The following is an 18,411-nucleotide window of genomic DNA, read 5'->3' as shown; positions in this document are numbered from 1 at the left end:
ACCTCATCAAGCAATTTTTCAGGTTTTACCAGGATATTAGTATCCTTTAGGCATTTATTTTTTGTATTGTTCCCCACCCCCTAGACCCCCGAGTCTAAATATACTAAAATGTCATCCAAACAGACTATTATGGAATGAAAAAGGTGGTCAGAAAATATGTGGTCAATGAATGGTTGAAAAACAGCCTGAGCATTATGACACAGTATTTGAAGTGTCCATAAGGAGTGTCAGAGGCTGTCTTCCATTTGTCCCCCTTCTTTATTTAAATTTTTTTTTTTTTTTTTATTTGAAATTAATTTATTTGAATTTAAAGAACGTACGCTCGTCTGAATGGCGGCAGGGACCAAATCTTATGCACATATGCACAATCAAATTCTCGATGGGGTGCAGCTCCCCGTGTCAGTTTTTTTTAATTTTTTTTTTAGAAATCTCTGTTGTGTGGTGGAACCAGTATGATGTGTCCAATGATTGTCAAGACGGCATTATGGGTCTGTAGTTGGTAAGTCTCTTGAGTCTACATTTTTATTCTTGTTGGAACAGTTGTCCGTGGAGAACGAGGAAACCAGGAACATTGTATGTGCTGTTCAGTTTATGAGTTGTGTTGCTGTAACCAAGGCATGCCACGAATGATGGGGAAAATGGGTTGCCCTCATAAAATTAAGGCCGCTGTTTCCTTACGGCTGTTGGTCAACAAGAGCAAAGGCAGGAACTGTGCTGTAATAGGTCTGGAACATAAAGACTGACAAATCCTTCCACTGGTTGGGATTCAGGTGTATTTGTCCTGAGTATGTTATGCCTTTCGGCCCAATCCTTATCCTTAAAGAGGCAATCGGCTGTGCAGACCAGAAGTGCAGCAGTATGGATAATTTTATAGTGCTAAATATCAAAAATGACAATTAAAGAGAGACTATTGAGATGATCCAGAGGTGCTTGAGAGACACAGCAATGTATTATCCTACCTTGGTCAGGACAGTTCTTTTCCTGAATGCCAGGTTGGAACCAGAGGAAATTTAGCATCTGCTGGCCAGTACATGCATAGTCGCTGGTTTCTCCTTGTCTTTGGATAAAGGGCCACAGGTACTCCCATATTTGCATTGGTTTTGGTTCTGTTTGCCAATTATCTCTCATGGATGGTGTTGCTTGTGAGTGCCTCTGAAGAGCAGAACATGTCTGTTTCTTTTCCTCCTTGCAACCTTAAGTCTATTTGCATGAACAATACAAGTAATTCCGGAAAGGTTGAGGGATGAGGCATGCAAAAACAATAATCGCTCCACTCATTGCTTAGCCCCCGGATTAACAGGGTGAATTGGACAGTTGAATGTCACCCTGTTTCTGCTACAAATTGCTTAATTCTTGTTATTCAAGAAACCACATCGATATAGCACCTTGTGAAATATGGAGGCAGCTCTCCTGTGCTGAGTAAGACCACCACAGGTAATCAAACATTTCCTTAAAGGCCTTTAAAAAGGTAGGATATTCAAGCATTAGAGGGTGGTTTGCAGTGACCTGCATAGTGTTCCAGTCAAGTGTATTCCGAGAAAGGTTGGCTACCCTAAATCCAATCTTTGCCCGGTCAGATGAAAAGGACAAAGGTCTAAAGGAAAAGGATACAATACAAGCAACCAGAAATTTGTGTTTCTGTTTTGGGTCCCCTTCACATTTTTCTACAGAACTCTTAGCAGTAACAGGTTCTATTCCCCAGGGTTTCATGGGATGCAACTAGCTGGCGTATTGTTTCATTTTCAGCTTATAAAGCCTGAACTTCATGGGACCGGGTCTGAATGGCCTTCATCAGTTCTTATAATTGGGACATTTTGTTTTGAAGTGTGCATGCGTCGCAATCTGTCGGATGCATCACACTTTTCAACATCAAATATCTGTTCTTGCCCCAATCTTCCACTTAACACCGTGTTTGAAGTTAGTGTGTTCACCCCAGTCTCTGCTGCAAACCCCTAACAAGCCATCATAATAGTTCATCTTTGAACAATAGCTGGCAGCATAAGGTAAACTCACCAGCAATGTCCCAGAGGGAGAAAGCAGGTAGAAAAAAGCCTTTTCAGCTCCAGAGTGTTGACAAGCTGGAGCCACATCTTCGGAGATGTAGCTACCAGTGCGAGGAGTAGCTGTTTTCTTTCTGCCGCCCCCCGAGGGGGTAAGGAGTGAATGGACACCAGGACGACCAACTGGAGGAAGGAGAAGGGGGTGAAGAACCAACCGATATGAAGCCTGATTTGTATATGAAGAAGGAGTTTGAGAGAGAGAGAAAGGTAAAGCACAGAATAACGAGCGTCAACGGGAACAGTACCGTAGTTGCGATCCACTCCACAGCTCCAGCCGATATATATTACTGTAGAGGGGTTTGGACATGATGGTATCACATTCGCGGTGGACAGCAGCGTTCCCAGAAGGACCAGGTTTTCCTGGGGTGCTAGTGGGGGGCTTGGGGGAATTCTGACAAAGCCAAGAACTGGGAAGACATGTTTTGCCGTATCTGTGAAAATCCAGCCCAAAATCCAGCACTGGAATACAATTATAAAACGAGGGGGCAAGACAGAGTTCTAAGTATTCCATATCTGAAAACCCTGAAAAGGCAGGAGTTGCCGTACGTGAGGGTTTGGTGAGCCACCCATCTAAAAGAACTTCCTTGATCGTATGATCTATGGACCTAACCCACCTAAAATAACTGTACTGGGACCCGAAACAAAGAGGAAAAAGTACATTGGGAGGAAGGGTGGTGGTGGTGGTTTGATTTGGTCATGCATTGTGTTCGAAAACTAAATGTGCTCCACATCATTTTAAAACAATATATGAATGATGTCTCGTCATCCACAATGTATGACTGTAACCAGATCGCTGAAAGCATTGCAATGTGTATCTGGTCCAATGTTTCTGAAGGTGTTTGTCACAGAAGGGTAAAGCACAACAGAATGTCATAGTGCTTAAGATTTGTATAAACAAGTGTACGATAACCTCTCCTGCATGCAACTACCCTAACCATTTGAAAAACTGAAGGTTGATAGCTGTATGGTTTTGAAATATCATAACTGCTGGCATTGCTCTTGACAACCATCAGTAGCATTGTTTTTCATCCTGCCGTAGGAGATTAAAGACCATATACAAATCATACTTTGGCCCACCCCAAAAGGAACAGTCGGGTCCAAACGGCTAGATAAGCCCCTTCTGCACATAACCAGAATCGACCCCAGGCATTCCGTGTCTTTGGGTATCATTACTGAGGCGTAACATGTGGGGTGCTAGACACAGCAGTCTCGGGTTCAATGGGCAAAACCTTCCAGCCGTCAACCTTTTGCAACTGCCCGACTGTTACATTATTGTAGGGGTTCAGCTGTAGGACGGTAGAAAGGTGATATGTAAGAACAAATGCATATTTTAGGATTGTTAACCACAAACCTAGAATTTTGTGCAAATCCGTTAGGCAGATCAAACCACTTCAAGTGCAATGCAATCTTTAGTTGTCAATAAATAAGAAGCTCTAGTATTCGTTTAGGCGCTCTCGAAAATGTGTGTGATCCTAGTGCAGGATAATTTCCAAGCGTTGATGTGCCTCAAAATGAAGTTGAGGGATAAAGCACAACATGCGATGAGAATATGCATTTTTTTATGTTTAAATTGGTGGTCAAGAATGAAACCGCAAAAATGTATGATCACTGTGGGATTGTCACAAGGACAATATAACCGTTTTGTGTTGTATTTCTTATGATTTCCTGTGTTTCCCCCTCTCCAGCTCGTCTTGTGGCGCCTGGAAATACTTTTTGTATAGACGCCATACAATAGTCCAATAAAATAAAAAATGCATCTGAGAATCTACCAGTACAAGAGCTCTTGTTTGTTCTATTTACAGGCATTTTGTAAAGTGCCACACGCAGTCTGGGTCTTGTTCGTTATTGGGAACTGCCAACTTTAGGCAAAGATCTGAGTCTTGAGAAAATGATTGGTGGGTTCCGAGTTGCCTTACTCTTTGCTTCAATCCATAGTGTAACTTGGACACTTAATTCTGGCATGAACATCTTGCTAATTCTGCTACCACAAGGTCTATCAGGTCTAGTATTCTGAGTACCTACCATGGTTAAGAACTGGGATCTTACCATTCCATAGTAAACTTCTCGTAGCCTAGGAATCGAGGGGATGCTCTAATCCAGGAGTAGGCTTCCAGTGACTACTCAAATGTGTTTTGGTATACAACTCCCATAATCCCTCCACATTGCCCACCCTCGATCGTAAATAAAGGGCCAAGTGAGTTGTAGGTCAAAACACCTGGCGAACCACTGCTTGCCTACTCCTCAGTCAACCCTTCCTTCCCTTTCAAGACCCATAAGCTTTGCTTTCTGGAAGAGTTAATTGTTTGCCGTTTGAATTTGTTTACATATGATGTATAGCTCCTTAAAGCAGCCAGGAAGGACTCCACCCAATCCCAAACAAAAGAATATCCACTTGTTTCATTGGGCCTTAGCATGCAACATAAAACTACTCCGTCGCTCTATTGGCCACACTATATCTCTTGCACCTGGTATGATTGTGGCAGCACAGAAGTTGTTAAAAATGTATTGAGCAAGTGGGGGTGGGGTGGTGTGGAGGGGGCTAGAGAGCCTGACCATGATTGCTGCGTCTCCTTGAGCTTTCAGCCACCTGGAATAACCTCTGGAATCCTGGCTCTTCTCCGTGGTAGAGCAACCGTGGGCACTGAGGGTCTGCTGCAGGTGCCGATGGCTTAACAGGGGTTTCAGTAATGGTCTGAAGGCTTGAATGGATGTGAGGGCCTGTTGGCCAGGATCTGAGTGGGCACTGTCAATTTAGTGGTGGGGGGTCCTCCGGAGCCCTGGATGCTGAGGTGGGCTGCAGATGCTTTGAAGCGGTGACCGGGTTGCAGAGCAGACTGTGAGCTACCAGCAGCACTGCCTGGTTTGGGCTTGAAGCCCTAAGAGCCTATACAGGAACAGAGTTTGCTTGACGGCAGGAAGGAACCTGGCAGAAGTGAGTGACCTGTGAGGATCCGGTGCAGCTACTTTTCTTGCTGGTGTGCTGGCTCACCCCAGAGTCACTTGGGGATGGAGCGGCAGCCTTGGTCGTCCTAGTGACCTTGAGGGCTCGGCTAGCTACGTGCAAAAGTGGGGTCCACTGAGGAGGAGTGCTTTTGGTGCAGAGGACATCTGTGCTCTGTGAGGAAGGGGCAGGCGCGTGAGCAGCCTGAGTTGACTGCACTGATTCACCATCTGAACATGTGAGAGGGAGATCGGGGCTGGCATTGAGGGGGGCAGATCTGCTGTACCTGGGTTCCCTTGGTTGCGATTGAGGTGATAATGGACTGGACTGTGTGGGGTGCAAGGTGGCTAAGGATGGAGCCACTGGGCATGGTGCAGACCAACTCTGCTTACCTCAGACAACCGTAGGTGCCAGTGAAAGAGGTGAGGAACCCTGGAGTTAGGCCTAGACGAGGGTTTGTCCAGGTGGTTGGTCCTCCTGTTGAGTCCAGAGTGTTGTATTTGTTGATTTTATAAAGCGCCTTACGCCAAAGTGCTGTACATGGAACAACATAATACATAAAACATGAACGATAAAACTGTTGAAGCATTACAAAATGAATCAATCAAACAACAAAACAGTGAAAAGAGCAATTAACTGAAGGGAAAGGAGGAACGGGAGATGGGACAGGTTGGGGGGAGTGAAGGAGGAGGGCAGGAGGAGGAAAGGGAAGGTAGAAGGGGGGGAGAGAGTCGGGGAAAAGCGTAAAGAAGGGGGGGGTAGTAGAAGGGAGTAGGGGTTTCAAGAAGGAGGATGGAGAAGGAGAGATTTAAGGGAAGTGTGGAATGAAGTGAAGGTGGGGGAAGAACGGATAGCAAGAGGAAGGGAGTTCCAGTGTAGAGGAGCTAAGAGCTGGAAGGAGCGAAAACGGGAGGAGGCACGGGGGGGTGGGGGTGAAGTGAGAAGGAAATGGTCGGCGGATCGAAGAGAACGGGAGGGGGAGTAGAAGGAGAGAAGGGAAGAGAGATAAGGGGGGCAAGACCATGGAGAGATTTGAAGACAAGGCAGAGCAATTGAAATTTAAGTTGGGAGTGAAAAGCAAGCCAGCCAAGGTAGGAGAGAGAGGAAGAGATGGAATCGCAGGAGGTAAGGAGACCGAGGGTGCGGATAGCAGAGTGGTAGATGGATTTAAGAGGGGCAAGGTGAGAAGTAGGAAGTCCAAAGAGTAAGGAAGAGCAGTAGAAGAGGCGGGAGAAGATGAGGGAGGAGAGAGTTTAGTAGCATGGAAAGTGAGAGAGGGGTGGATTTTGCGAATGTTGAAGAGGTGGAAGCGGCAGGAGTGAGAAGTGTAGGGAGATGTGTTGGGAGAAGGAGAGAGAGAGAGAGAGAGAGAGAGGAGTCAAAGAGAACGCCTGAGGAAAGATGGGGAGGTTGGAGGGAGGGAAGTGAATGAAAAGGGGAGGAGAGAGAGGGGGAAGAGAGTTAGAGGTAAAGAATATGACTTTTGTCTTGTTGGTGTTGGGAGAGAAATCGGGAAGACATCCAGTTCTTCATGGCAGTAAGGCAGAAAGAGAGTTGTAGGTGGAGGTCAGTTGAGAAGGAGGAGAAGGAGAGGAAGAGTTGAGTGTCGTCGGCATAGACGTGGTGGGAGATGCCAAACGAGGAGATAACAGGAGCAATGAGGGAGGTGTAAAGAGAGAAGGGGAAAGGGCCTAGCACAGAGCCTTGGGAAACACCATATTCAAGAGGGTGGTTAGGAGAGGACCGGCCACCACAGGAGACTGTAAAGGAGCGGGAAGAGATGTAAGAGGATAACCAGTTGAGTACAGAGCTTGTGTTGAACCCTTGTAGGCTGCTGGTCCGACAGTGGTCAACGGTCAGCAGCAGAAGCTGGAGCAGTGTCTGGGTGGCAAGGGCAGCCCGCCCAAACAGAAGCAACAGGTCCCTGTGGAAAGCAGAGATACTACGGCCTCGAAGGGTGCTATAACGATGGGAAGGTTGCTGGAGATGATCCAGGAGTCCAGGTCCACTCTGGAGAATAAAGTGCAGACAGTGTCCGTTGAGTTCTCGTTGGTCAGGATGGATCCGAAAAAGGTTGGGAGAGGATGACTGAGGTGGAAAGGAGAGTTTGGGGATGTGGCAGACACTGTGATGGTGCTTCAGTCAAGGCTCCATGCTCTCACTGCGGCTACAAGATCGTTGGAGGAAAGGGCATAGGACGCAGAGGGCCGCTCCAGACAGAGTAATGTCAGAAATCTTGGAGTGGCTGAAGGGAAGAAGCTCTTTGAGGACACTTTAAAAATGAAAGGCCTCTGAATGTTGTTCTCTATTCAAAGGTCACATAGAGTCCGTAGAATTTGCCACTCTGCCCACGCCCAATATACCTTGCCCTCCTAGTATAAGAAATGCCAGACTTGGGTCAAGAAGTACACTAAGCCCAACTATTGATAAATCTCTCCACAAGTAGAATCATGACAAGAGTGCCAATCAGATCCACAAGCAGTCCAATAAAATCAGGAAGACTCAAACATCAGACCTTTTACCTTCTGTCCCACCACTAGTGGAAATAGCGCCCTTATAGATTTTATAATTTGCAGGCACACCACAATAAATTACCAGCTACTATCCCTACTCAGACCAGAACTCGCACCCCCAAAGTAGAGCCACCACCTCTCAAGTGTGCTCCCATAACAGCACATGCCCTGGATATTGCTGAACTCATGGTTGCCAGTCAATTCGTCGAAAGAAATTGGTCGACCAGAAAAATGGTCGAAGCAAATTGGTCGAAAACCATTTCGTCGAAATTTCTTTTTTTCTATTTTAACCCTTTTTTTTTTTTTTGGGGGGGGGTCCCCCCCACCCCCTTTTTTTCTCTAAAAACCCCTTTTTTAACTAAACGAAAACCCAAAAAATAAATATATAAATAAAAGAAAAATTTCGACGAAATGGTTTTCGACCAAATTGCGTCGACCAAATTGCAGTCGACCAGTTTTTTTTCGACGAGTTGACTGGACACCGAACTCATCCTAACCAACAAACTGGATATACAAGCCGTCTCGGAAACATGGTTACATGCAGCAGCAGGTCCAGCTCTGTCGTTGGCAGTACCAGGTGACTATATGCTACTAAGAACAGACAGAAAAAACGCAAGAGGAGGAGGAGGAGGAGTAGCACTTATCACTAGAAAACAATTGGGGGTAAGAAAAACACATCCACCAATCATCATTCTCCTCTGGGGAACTCCCATCTCTGAAACTTCCCCTTACAGCCAAGTCAACCTTGACTATAGACCTCCTATACAGACCATTGGGTCCAGTTTCTTTCCTTGATGAAGAAATCACCCAGCGCTTTACCTACAATATTCAAACCAGGCTCTAAAATCATCCTTTCTGGAGACCTCAACCTAGCATTTAATGACCCTAAAGATAAAAAGGCCCTAGCTAAGTGAACTAGGCTTCCTCAGTCGTATCACTGAACCAACCCCGCAACAAAAGTTGCACCCTTGATTGGATAGTAGATCTCAATTGTAACACTGAGATCCTAACAAATACTCTGTGCGCATGGTCTGATCACCACGTGATCACCTTCACCATCCAAGGCCAACCCACCCCAAACCTGGAGCACACTATGGCCCCTCCAGCCCTCACAAGAAATAAACAAAGTATTGCTGCAGAAAGGATGCTACCCCTACTCAACCCTATCATATGTACTTCTACTATTGACAGTCTAACCCCTATAGCTATTGTAGAATTATACAACCAGACTCTATCCCAAGCCGTAGACAAGGTGGCCCCTCTAAAAATGTGGAAATCTTAACGGGCAGCTCATCTAGATAATTGGTTCGCCACAAATCTAAAAACATTACATAAGATTAAGAGAACAGAACAGCAGAAACTACTTGGAAGAAACATCCTTCTTCCCTAAATAAAGGAACATTTGTAATTGCCTCTAATAATTACAAAAATGCTATACTCCATACCAAAAGTGACATCTACAACAAAAGGATCAGTAATGCCAAATCAGGAACAAAAGAATTAACAATTCTCAGAGAACTAGAAACTCCAGTGACCCCTCAAGAACACTGCTTAAAAGACTCTGCGTGGTGCACTTATATTCAAAAGGCAATACTAGACAAAATCTTGCTCCTTCAAACTAAAATTGACGCCAAAAAAGGCAGCCTTTCCTCAGACTCTCCACATTTCGAGCACTCAGACCCCGCCCTGAATCTGCCGCCCCCTTCCAGTTTCCACCAGTCTGAGTGACTGAAGTAACTAAAATCATTGAAGGCCTCAAAGCTTCCAGATGTCAGGGTGGCACATGTCCTACCACATTTATGGAAGATATTGGAGCGGAGCTCGCTCCATTCATGACCACATTTTATAAACGCCTCATTTAAAAATGGCATAGCACCCACCAATCTCAAGGATGCCTGGGTTAGCCCCCTCCTTGAGAAATCTACACTAGACCCAGACATACCTAGTAACTGCTTCCCCATAACCACTGTACCCTTCCTTCTGAAAACTTTGGATAGAGCAGCTTACCTGCAAATCCAAAGTTATCTCGACTCTAACAATCTGCTAGGCCTACGCCAATCAGGCTTTAGACCAAGTCACGGCACAGAAACTTCACTCCTCGACCTTAAAACCCAAATTGATAAGTTAAATGATAAAGGTAACCTAGCCCTCCTTCTCCTGCTAGATTTATCTGCTGCCTTTGACCTGGTCAATCAAAGTATCCTATCTGATCTCAGCAACACATTTTCTTTCTTAAAGCCACAACCTGGATCAAATCCTTCCTCTCTAATCGAGCAATGAGAGTATTCTCCCAAACGCTATGGCCGACTCAGCACCTGTCCTATGTGGAGTTCCCCAAGGATCTTGCGTCTCACCTACTTTGTGTACTATTTTTACAAAGCCACTATTTGATTACCTTAACTATGCAGATGACATCCAAATACTCATTCCCCTCACAGGGTGTTATGAATCAGACTCCAAGCTCCTGAGCGAAATATACAACGAAAAAACGGAGCTACTGCTGATTGGAGCACAAAACTGCCCAAACAAATTGCCAGAACAATTCAAATCCTTCCTTATTGATAACATTTATATCAAAGTTTCAAAAGAAGTCCAAACCTTGGGCATCTACTTGCACTCGACACGCCCACTTACTAAGCAAATTAATTCCATAGTCTCCTCAGTCGCGTATACAGCTAAACTGATCAAAGCTTGCAGGCCTTCCCACCCCAGCCCCCCCCCCCCCCCAACCAGTTGTATCACTTTGGCCAGAGCCCTGATACTATCAAGATTGGATTACTGTAATGCCCTATACATTGGTACAAGTTGCTTTAAACTTAACGCGTTATTCTGTAGAACTTGTAATTTGTTAAGAGCAGCGCTCAACATCCCTAAAGCCAACCATATTATTGGCACTCGACAAACGGTTCACTGGCTCTCAATCAAAAACAGAATAGCCTTTAAAACACTATCTTTAACGCACAAGTGTCTGACTTACAAAACCCCTAAATATCTAAACTGTAAATTCACCAAGATCCAATCAACTAGACCTACCAGAGCCGCCCAGGTAAACCAAATACGGGTACCAAGCTACAAATTAGAAAGAACAGGGGGTAAGAGCTTCTCAGTCTTAGCATCCAAACATTGGAACTCTCTGCCACCCTAACCTCAGAAACGAGACTGCCTACTGGGCCTTCCGGAAAAAACTAAAATGCTGGCTATTCGCACAGGAAGAATTCATTATCCAATACCAGATTACCGTCATTGCATATTACATACATTTCAACAATTCTGTACCCCACGCTATAGTTAACTCTTCTCAATGAACTCTAATCTGCCCCATTTAACTACTGTAATTAATGTTTTACCTTATGGATATACTCGTAAAACTGTAAATGTAAAAAAAGTAATACTGTAAATATTGTTACTGTATGTACCTATGCTTTTTTTTTTATATACTTGAAACTACCTGTACTGCAATGATAAGTTGTAAAAATGTGCGCCCTGATACCATTGGGTTAGGAGCGCTATATCAATAAATAAATAAATGGCACTGGGTAGGATGGGGAATGGGAGCCAGTTTGACTGGGTTTAGGCTTTTGTATGAGAGCTCAACTTCCTGGGTGCAGGTCAACAGGGCTATCTCGAGTCTGTGGCAATTGTGGCGAGACACGCGGGAATGGTGCCCGCTGTCTCTGCTGGTTTTTCGCACAGGTCATTGAACCACTGACGTGAGTCTGTTGGATGAGACCTGAAGTGGTGGGATTGCAGATAGGCGTAGTGAGGCACTGGGTCTCCTTATATGCGGATGACGTACATGTTCGTGATCCGGCTGCAAACCTGGGGCCAGCTATGGCCACAGTGTAGGCCATTGGGTGACTCTCTAGGCTGGTGATAAATAAATCCAAGTCTACAATCTCAACCTGCCTGGGGGTGGGGGACAAGCTCTTGCACCTGCAAATGGAGATCCAAGAAGGTGGGTTCAGGTACCTTGGTATCATGGTGAGTGCAAATTGGGAATTGGTATATCTGAGAAATGTGGAGCGGGCAGTGGCTGCTTTTGGCAAGTTAGCTGAATTTTTTGATTAAAGTTCCCATCCTGCTGATGGGGTGGGTGGCATTAGTAAAGGTGATTGTGTTACCAATGCTACTTACTGTATGTAATTCAGGTGATGCTCATGCCCATACCCGCTTCTTGCTTCACGGGACACTATGGCAGGGGAGGTTCGCTGAGGATAGCATTTGCTATTTTGCAGTTATCAGCAGTTGGTGTAGAGGGGGGGCATTGGAGGTGCCTGACTTTAGGTCCTATTATTGGGCTTCTGTGCTCCAGCATATGGTGGACTGCTTTGTCCTTCCACATACGGATTGGGTCATTGACTGTATCAGGGTGGAATCTATTCCAAGGAACCTACTGGAGCTGCTCGGAGGGCAAGTTAAGGAGTTTCGGCAGCTGCTGACTCCAGCTCGCTCTATTATCTGGATTTGGTGGAAGGCTACTAAACTGCGGAGGCAGAAGATGCCCTTCATGCCGGAGGTGTTACTAACCTCCGATAGGCTGGGTGTATGTATTCGGGCAGAAGTGGGGGCTTGGCGGGGGGGGAGGGGAGGGTGTAGAGGGCACGTGGGTGATTGTTGGGAGACCTCTATAGTGAGGACAGGGCCATCATGTTTGAAGAGTTTGTAGTTGCACACCCCTCGTTTTGCCTCCATGTTTGCTACTTTAATGGGTGGGGGCTAGGGTGGAATGGGGCGGCTTTCCAGAGAGGCCTCGGATCCATGGAATGAATGTGACGGTCATACAACTGGCTGGCGGCGGTAGGAATGTCTTTGAATTACATGCAGCAGACAGGACGGTGCCGGATGTGGAGGCAGGGGGCCCAAAGCTGAAGTGGGAAGGGGGAGACGTTTGGTGATGGGGATGGTTTACACATGAAACAAGTTTCCAGGAATGTCATGTTCCAGTGGATTCAATACAAAATAGTGAGTTGCATGTTTCACTCCGGCTAAGATGGCTCCGGGGGATAATCCTAATTGTTGGAGGTGTAAGAGGGCTCTGGGGACGTATCTACACTTGTGTTGGAGGTGCAAACTGGTTACGCAGTTTTGGGCGTGGAAGGCGCAGTCAGGACCAAGGATAGGTGACTAGCGGAGGGCGATGCGAAAGTGGATCATGACAGAGAGAGAGAGATGTGGCCTCGTCTCTGGGTCCTTCTGAGGACGGTGGGGATCCGTACATTGTCTGGCACAAACTTTGGGATTCGCTCAGACCTGCGGCCGCCATAGACTCACTTGGAGGACATTTAGTTCTGGTGATCGAGGGGTCTGCGGGTTTAAGGGGGGGATGTAGGGAGGATGTAGTGCCGCTTAGGGGGTGCCTGGATATTGTGAACCTGCCAGTATAAAGAGGTATGTGGAGGTTGGGTCCGCTTTAGACAGAGGGTAGTATGTATTTTCAGTATGAGGATAGTTTATCCATGTTGTTTCCGGACGTTATGAAATTGTTCCACTGAATGTGGAAAGGTGTATTGTCTGTTATTGCATGCTTTATATTGTTTTCTGTTAAATACATGTGTGAAAACATTTAATTTCTTTTCTTTTTTCAAATGTATTGAGCAGCAGTTGGAGTCAGATGACCTGCTACAGAAGAATGTACAGCTCTTAAAGGGCTTTTGCACGGTCTACTACTTCGGACCAAATAGTAGCTGCTGTAAAGTTGTGCACATGGAAAACAGGAATTCATTAATGCCTGTCATCAATGCAGGACAAGTTTGTAAATGATGAACTTGTTTGGCTTTTTATCCTTTATTTTCAAAGGCAAAATGCCATTCTCTGCTGAGCAATTTGTCATACGTAAGGATTCCTTGGATTGCACACAAACCAGGAGAGGATTATGATAGTATTTGGTCAGTGGAAGAGTTTCAATCAGGCTACAGAAACCTTTCAAAATCTAGAAATAATTCATGCCACCTGCGTCTAAATGTCTCTTCCGTTCACTCCAAGATGTTTAACTTGCTGTGGTGAAAATGTTCTAAGCCCGCGACTTACATTTCCCAGGATTCTAAGGGCACCTTTGAGCCCAGCTTATGGCTGAGGTGAATTTCCAGGCGTTTAGTCAAATCTGCACCTTTGCTATTCCGATTTTGCATTGCCAAATATTTGTAGAGGTTTTAAAATCTTCTCCAAACAGCTTACTTAAGCATACACACCCTTTGCCAGTGTATCCAAACCCAACTCTTATTAAGCAACCTATTTAAGAGCAACATCAGGGCTCGGTCTCCACCTCCATTTTGCAGGCTTTGTTCAGGCTGGAAGCTGCCACTCAGTCGTGGTGGGGGCTTCAAAGGGCAACGCTTAAAAGCTTTCATTTGTCCCATTTGCCATCAATAAAGCTCAGAGGGACGTGACTGCTTCTATTTTCTTAGCCCCTGTGTTGTTCTGTATATGGTCGCATCTTTGAATTTTTAGAAACTAGTAGCAATTAGTTCAGCACCTAGAGACAGTTGTGTTTATGTCATACACTATTTTAATAGCCATAATAGTGTACGGTTTTCTGTTGTATAGCATGAACTTGGTGTGCATGTTCCACTCAACTCAACATGTTTTTGTATTAACATCATGATATATGCTAAGTTTAATGGGCCTGATTCAGAAAGATTTACATTAGAGCGAATAAGGACGTGTTAATGAGGGCATCGGATGTGCACATGTTACCTTGCACCTGATTCACAAGTTCTAAAACTGGAACAGATCTTGAGTTTGCATGGACCATCGATCTCTAAGATCCCTTTGAGCAGATCTCTGTGACTCGCTTATGCACGTGAGCATGTCTGAGAGTTTGGATGTGATAAGGTAGCTGTTGTAGACCAGATGCCGCCCTGCATCTCTCATTTGCTAAAACGCAGATGTTTGAGAATCAGACCCTTGGCATTTTGAGTGCATCAATAACTTCTATGTCTGTAAGAATAGCTCAGGAGTGTCCTCCGAAACCCACTAGTATGTGTCCTTCTTTGCAGCAAGCAGATTCGTGAAGATCACTATACAAATATTGTCTTTATTGCCGCTAAGTGGTGGTATGCTGACATTTTGGTGCCCTGTATAGTAGCTAAGATTCTGGTAATAAAATTACCCAATTTGTTGCCTTTTTCATAACACCATAGTGGAGACCCAACAAACCAGTTCTCAAAATATTTTTTTGAAACTATTTGACAGTTATTAAAATAAACCCCCTCTTCTTTTATTTTTCTAGGGGCAAGTATACAAGATTCTGTCACGATCATGAAGGGAATTTGACGTACATCGGTTGATTGTTTCCTAACCCGATAATGACTGTCAAGAACGATTCCTGTCCAGTCGGTCCATCTATGACATACCTCACATGTCTGATCGACATGTGGGAGGACTGGATCGATCTGGGCAATTTGGAGGAGTACCTGAATTATGCAAACTACCTCTTGTGGGTATTCACACCAATCATCGTCGTATTTATACTTCCCTTTTTCATTGTCCTCTTTCTCTACCTTTCCGTTCTCTTCATCCATGTCTACAAGCGGAAGAATGAACTCAAGGAGGCCTACACTAACAATATCTGGAACGGTGCAAGGAAAACTTTGGCCACCCTTTGGGACGGCCATGCACTCATTTGGCATGGTAAGTGTTTATTGATTTTGTTGTTGTTCTTGGTTTATCATAGATTATCCACTTTTAAAAGATGCACGTATTGCATGAATCCACCCATAATTTTCTGGCAGTGGAAGAGAAGCACTGTGCAAAACAGAAAAATTAGCTAATATGGCTCCCTGGTCAAGTAGAAAATCGTATCTGGGAAATGCAACAACCTTTTTGACTGTTGAAATATCAATTTTCTTGTTGTCCTGTTCCTCTGTCTTACGAGAAACGGAACTCGTGTCCACAAGAAGCATAGCCCCAAAAATGCCACTCGACTTGATATCATTATTTTCTTCTCCAATGCTATAACTTATGCCCGCCAACATGTGTTCTGCTTTTTAAAAGTCAATAAAGCTTGCATGATCAACTTGTGTCACCTGTCATGGTGTCAGAAATGTGAGGCAGACAACTTAGTTTCTGAACAAATGTCCTTTTATTAAATCAAAAAGTTAGATAATCGCCTCACTATCCCTACCCTGATGAGGATTTCCCTGCCTTACATAAACTAAAGGAAAACACTCTAACAAAAGGTTCCTGTCCCTCACACTTGTATATTCACAAAATCAATAAGAAAATATATGGCAGTTTAACAGCAGCAAATAGAACAGTATAAGTCACGCCACAATAGCTGCTTCTTCTGATATGGGCAAACTCCCATTCACCACTTTTAACCCCTTCCCCACCCTGTGCCAAGCCCTTTTTTTGTTGTTTTCGGTATGTTGCCATTCAATCTCTTGTAACTTTTTTGTTACATGTGATCTCTCAGCCAAATGTGGCCCCTTTTCTTCCCACATGTAGGCGGTCATAACTCCACCAAGGAATCCTTGCTGTACGGGGGTGAGCGAAAATAAGCAAAAAGAGAGCACATTTTGTGATTTTGTTTGTGTTTTTTTTTTTTCTTTTTCAGAAAATCCCAATAAAAGGATGTACAAGGAAGTCTGTTTTTTATTTTTTCCTTGTAAGACCTAGGAACTAATGGTTTGCTGTGCTGAATTCGCCATTTTCTAGGCTTTCAAGAACAGGTTGAGTAAAACCAAAAAAACATATTTTTCTATGGTTACCCTCAGTTTTGTGAGGGGCAGGCCATTTTGCCCTTTTCTTCCCCAATAGGACATGCGTGGACGGGATGGAAGAGGAGGGTAGGAAAGCTGAATGGGAAGACACAAAGGCTTACATTTCTGAAAAGTAGATCTAATTCCGAGTTTAGGAATGGGTGACTTCACAGGTCATGCAACAACTATGTAGGGAAAATTCCCACAGTTTGGGGAAAAATTTGAAAAATGAAGGATAAAAAAAGGTATGCTCTGGACATGGTTGGACCTGTAAGGTTTGTTTATTTATTTTTAATGCGCACCAAACTCAAGGGTAACTGGGTGCGGCAGCAAGAAAATGCAAAGCTTACATAGTTACAGGTGAAGTCACAATAAAACATATATATATAGTTACCAGTATATTCATAGTGAGACATGTATACACACAAGTTGTAAGAAAGTTATGAACAGGAAGGATGAAGAGGCACAAACTCAGTTGTTACAATATAGTGGAGGGATGGTCCAAAGGCATCCTCCTAGGTGAGGATAATGCAGCGGCTCCACAGGCTAGTGGTCAGTAGAATTGAGCATTTTAATGTAGTTGCTTCTGAATTGTAAGTACAGTTGATCTGCTCTAGTTCCAGAGTTTGGATGCTTTCACAGGAAAGCTGTTACCACCAATCATGGCAAGTTTGAATCTGGGTAAGTGAGGCAGTTTGTTGCTGGCTCTCATGAGTCCGATAGACGTTCTTCTGTGTAGTCTGTGTACAAGGGAACTAGGGGCAGCATTGTTTAGTACCTTATCTGTAAGGGAGTAGAGAGCCAATTGTATTGATGTCTAGTTGCAGAAATATGTTCTCTTTTATTCACGCCTAATGCAGCCCTTAAGGCGTTAATTTGCAGTCTTTGTAGCCTCTGGATGATGGCCTTATTAGCACCACTGTAAAGAGCATTACAGTAATCTAGCCTAGAGAGTATTCATGCTCTGGCCAGGATCATACAGCTGTCATTGGAGAGGAATGGTCTGCCTGCCCTGATGAGCTTTCAGGTGTAAGCCGTGGTAGAGGCCAACAATGTCACTTGTTTGTCAAAGGACATGGTGGAGTCAAGGTAAAACCCAAGGGTTTTTACCTCCTTAGCTACCCTAATGATGTTTCCATCGATGGTAAATGACGAGTATTCAAAGCCTAATTTCTTGAGGTTGAGGTGTGTATCCAGGATAATGAGCTCTGTTTTATCATCATTCAGGCATAGACCGCGAGTGGCCATCCATGCCTCGATGATGAGATGCTCTCTATTCACCAACGCTAAATCCTTGTCATAATCCCTGGAAAGTGGGAAGAGAATCTGAGTATCATCTGCATAGTTAGTGTAGGTGATACCCAGACAGTCCAGATCAACAAACAAAGGCTTGGTGAATATATTGTATAATGTGGGGGAGACACAGCACAGAAGCCCTGTGGTACACCACATGTGATGGGGACAGGGTCTGCAGCTGCCGATGGTGAGAAGACCCTCCTAGTTCTATCGCTCAGGAACGATTCTATCCATCTGATGGCCTCTGTAGAAAAATGAGCTGCTGAGTCCAAGTGATTACACAGGACCTTGTGATCCACTAAGTCAAATGCATCTGAGAGATCCAACGGTGGGTGGAGGACTGTTTTACCTTTTATCTCTCAACTCATCAACCTGTGTTTTTAAATTGTTAAGGGCAGTTTCCGTCCCATGTAATGGGCGAACACCAGATGGTCTTGCTCCCAGGCGCTTATGCAATTCTAGAAATCTTTGGATCTGGGTATAAGCGACATTGTCGAGTATTTTAAGTAAGAATGGTACCGTCGTGATGGGACAGTAATTGGTAGGAATAAGTGGGTCTAAAGTTTGCTTCTTTAGAAGTGGGAGTACCCAAGATTGTTTCAGATTAAAAAGAATAGTACCAGATGAGATGGAGGCATTGATCAGTTTAGAGATGAAAAGTTCAAGATCTCTAGCTGCATCTTTTATAATCTGAGCTGGGAAAAGATTGCCTTTACAATTAACCGGCTGGAGTGCTAACTTTCTCTACCTCTAGTATGGAAGTTTTGGTGAAGTGGAATCTGGCGGTCTGGTCAGTAGGTATTTCGCTAGAAGAGGGGAGGATGTTACATTGTAGTGGTAAATTCAAAGTTATTTTTTTTTTCTTTTCTTTTTTGGGCAATTTTATTTTGAATAGTGGTTAT

The 18,411-nt window shown here is 44.4% G+C and overlaps 1 protein-coding gene across 2 annotated transcripts in view; it reads left to right on the top strand.

Moving 5' to 3' along the window:
• Positions 1-18,411, top strand: part of TMEM68 (transmembrane protein 68) — a 410,518-nt gene that overhangs the window by 17,730 nt on the left and 374,377 nt on the right. The window contains exons 2-3 of one of the 2 annotated variants that reach the window (XM_069621060.1): positions 426-499; positions 14,743-15,143. In XM_069621060.1, coding sequence (XP_069477161.1) covers positions 14,819-15,143 — 325 coding nt within the window. In that variant the 5' untranslated portion in view covers positions 426-499; positions 14,743-14,818. The remainder of the gene's footprint in view (positions 1-425; positions 500-14,742; positions 15,144-18,411) is intronic. The other variant, XM_069621059.1, reaches the window with a different exon arrangement.

This window comes from Ambystoma mexicanum, chromosome 5q (assembly GCF_040938575.1).
Source record: "Ambystoma mexicanum isolate Mex_15411 chromosome 5q, UKY_AmexF1_1, whole genome shotgun sequence".
NCBI classification, from domain to species: Eukaryota; Metazoa; Chordata; class Amphibia; order Caudata; family Ambystomatidae; genus Ambystoma; species Ambystoma mexicanum.
This window is presented reverse-complemented; position numbering and strand designations above follow the sequence as displayed.